Source organism: Pygoscelis adeliae, unplaced genomic scaffold (assembly GCF_000699105.1).
Source record: "Pygoscelis adeliae isolate BGI_AS28 unplaced genomic scaffold, ASM69910v1 Scaffold161, whole genome shotgun sequence".
NCBI lineage: Eukaryota > Metazoa > Chordata > Aves > Sphenisciformes > Spheniscidae > Pygoscelis > Pygoscelis adeliae.
In genome coordinates, this window is record NW_008824061.1 from 333279 (window position 1) to 335599 (window position 2321).

General features: G+C 40.8%; 1 protein-coding gene across 1 annotated transcript in view; it reads right to left on the reverse strand.

The window, feature by feature from the left end:
• Positions 1-2321, reverse strand: part of LOC103925393 — a 61125-nt gene that overhangs the window by 3703 nt on the left and 55101 nt on the right. Inside the window, exons 54-55 of the mRNA XM_009334103.1 lie at positions 1516-1692; positions 117-181 (exon numbers count right to left, since the gene is read on the reverse strand). Coding sequence (XP_009332378.1) covers positions 117-181; positions 1516-1692 — 242 coding nt within the window. The remainder of the gene's footprint in view (positions 1-116; positions 182-1515; positions 1693-2321) is intronic.

The following is a 2321-nucleotide window of genomic DNA, read 5'->3' on the forward strand; positions in this document are numbered from 1 at the left end:
AAGCCAGCACGTATTCCTCCAGACTGCGACATAAGGTAGCATCCTCATCTCCTTCCACACACATATCAAACAGGCAGCTCCTATGTGCAACATAAGAAAGCGTTCATTCCCAGTACCTTTGTTATTGTTTATTTTCAGCTGCTTTTCTGCCTGCCCCTGAGTTAGTTCCATTTTCCTGTATCTGGCTGACAGGAAAACAGAGGAATAAAAAAAACCCCAGCCACATGATTGGGAAGATCAGGTCATTTGCTGTGCAGCTGCTGCTAACATGCGAGGTATTCATATATGAACAAGCAATAAACAGGTACCTGACTGCTTGTCACAGTAAGTTATTCTTTGCTATCTGCTTCTGTTTTGGGCTAGCATGGCTGCATCTTGCTTATAGAGCACTTTTTAGTGCTGCTAAGTCTTATAGCTGGACTATACACTTCTTTCAATACATGGGTGCCCTCCCCATGTCCGTATGCCTTGAATATTGACAGAGAATTCTGTTTTACCCAGTGTTTGTTTGCCAGTGCTACCTTCTCAGCTTTGCTCATCACCTGAATATCCGTGGCCTGATTTTCAGAGGCATTGAGATCTGAGATGAATGGGATCTGCAAGTATGCAGCACCTCAGAAAAATCAGGCAACCACCAGGAAGGTAGAACAGGCTGCCCAACCAAATTCTAGAGTGAGGAGAAAAGCAGGCTTATGTTAAGAATCGGGATATATACACTGAAGCCAGTGGTCCAGTTTATTTGGCTTAAGATACCTTCACATTCTTCTCACAGCTAAGAGGGACTTTGAGGTGGGCATTAGTTATCTTTAAACATTAGGTAAAACTATATGACTAAAGAAAACTGGCAGCTGCTTGGCAATTTTGTGACTGATGATGGATGAATGATGAATGTGGGGATGAATCAACAGGTTTCATACAGCTCAAAATTAGGTGTGTAGGAATTGTGTATGTAGGAGGCCAGAGCAGCCTTGAAACACAGCAGAGGGAACTTTCTTGAAGATACAGGGTTAGTTACTCTTCACCAATCTGTTTTTTGCACTTGTCCATGAAAGATTCAAGAGGTGTCACTGACAGCTTCAGTCTTTGTGGCTATAGCATGAAGGCTAGATTTTATGAAGTTAGAATTGCTAAAAGGAAACTAAACTAGGGCCAGGTACTAAATTCTCACTGAATGTGGATGAGAACTGTAAGCACACTGGAAATCCCAGCCTACATGTATAATGCTTAAGACTGCTGCTTTATCTGTGTAGGAAAAGAGGAAAGCTACTTTCTAGAGCTAACAGGAAAGTGAAACTCTAAATAGATGGAAAGACAGATCATCACAATTATTTAAAAATAAATAAGGGGTTTTAAATGTATCAATAATGGAATCACTGGTCCCAGTTCTCCAAAGACACTTACTATCCTCAGTTCCTATTAATACCCTGGAGACTGAAGATGCAAAGTTCTTGTCAGAAACTAGCGCCGAAATGATTTTGCAAATGGGGAGAACAACTGTCTGCAATAGACACTTACGTGAAATAGAAATTTGGTGAGACCGTAGAATGACATTTTACAAAAGGACCATTTGAGTCAGTCAGGATTTGACATCTTGAAGTTCCGTATTCTTGCTCCAGCTGATTCTTGTTGCAGCCTTGGAAAAGCCCTGGATCTGGTTCTTCCTCAGACTCATCTTTTGAGTTGACACCTCGTCTGTAAATGAAGTCATTATGAAACCATCAGTTCTCTGTACATCCAGAGTACCATTCATGGTACTACTCTCTAAGTAACACCACAAGAGCACTTCTGCCTTGTGGTGTAAGTGTAAGCTTATTTCTCTCTCATGATTTATCCTGAATGGGAATGAGATAGATAAAGCAAATCAAAGATGTACTAGAACACTTCCTACCATCTCAGAGATTTATGGGTATTTGAATCAAAAGGGATATCTGTAATTATCTCTTTGGAAATTCTGCATGACACAGGCTTCATCCAATCTATTCAATAAAATGTGAACGTTAGTCAGAATGATGCAGCTGGAATAGGTCACTATTTCTTGGATATATGCTCACTTTCACTGAACAACTGGCTGCATGCCTGAAATGCCAGAATTCTTCTGTAGGCATAGCTTCCAGAGCCCCTTTATGCTGACACTAGCCTACATACTGCTTTCTACTATTCTGGCAGACAAGTTTTTGCAGCCAGATTATATCCTGACAGCTAATACAATTCCATTTACTTGCTGAAAAAGTTCTCTATTAGTGGCTAAGCAACCTCCAAAGGTCTTTCAAAGCAAATTGAGAAGGGAGGAAGGAAAGAAGGAAGGAAGGGAGGAAAGCAAC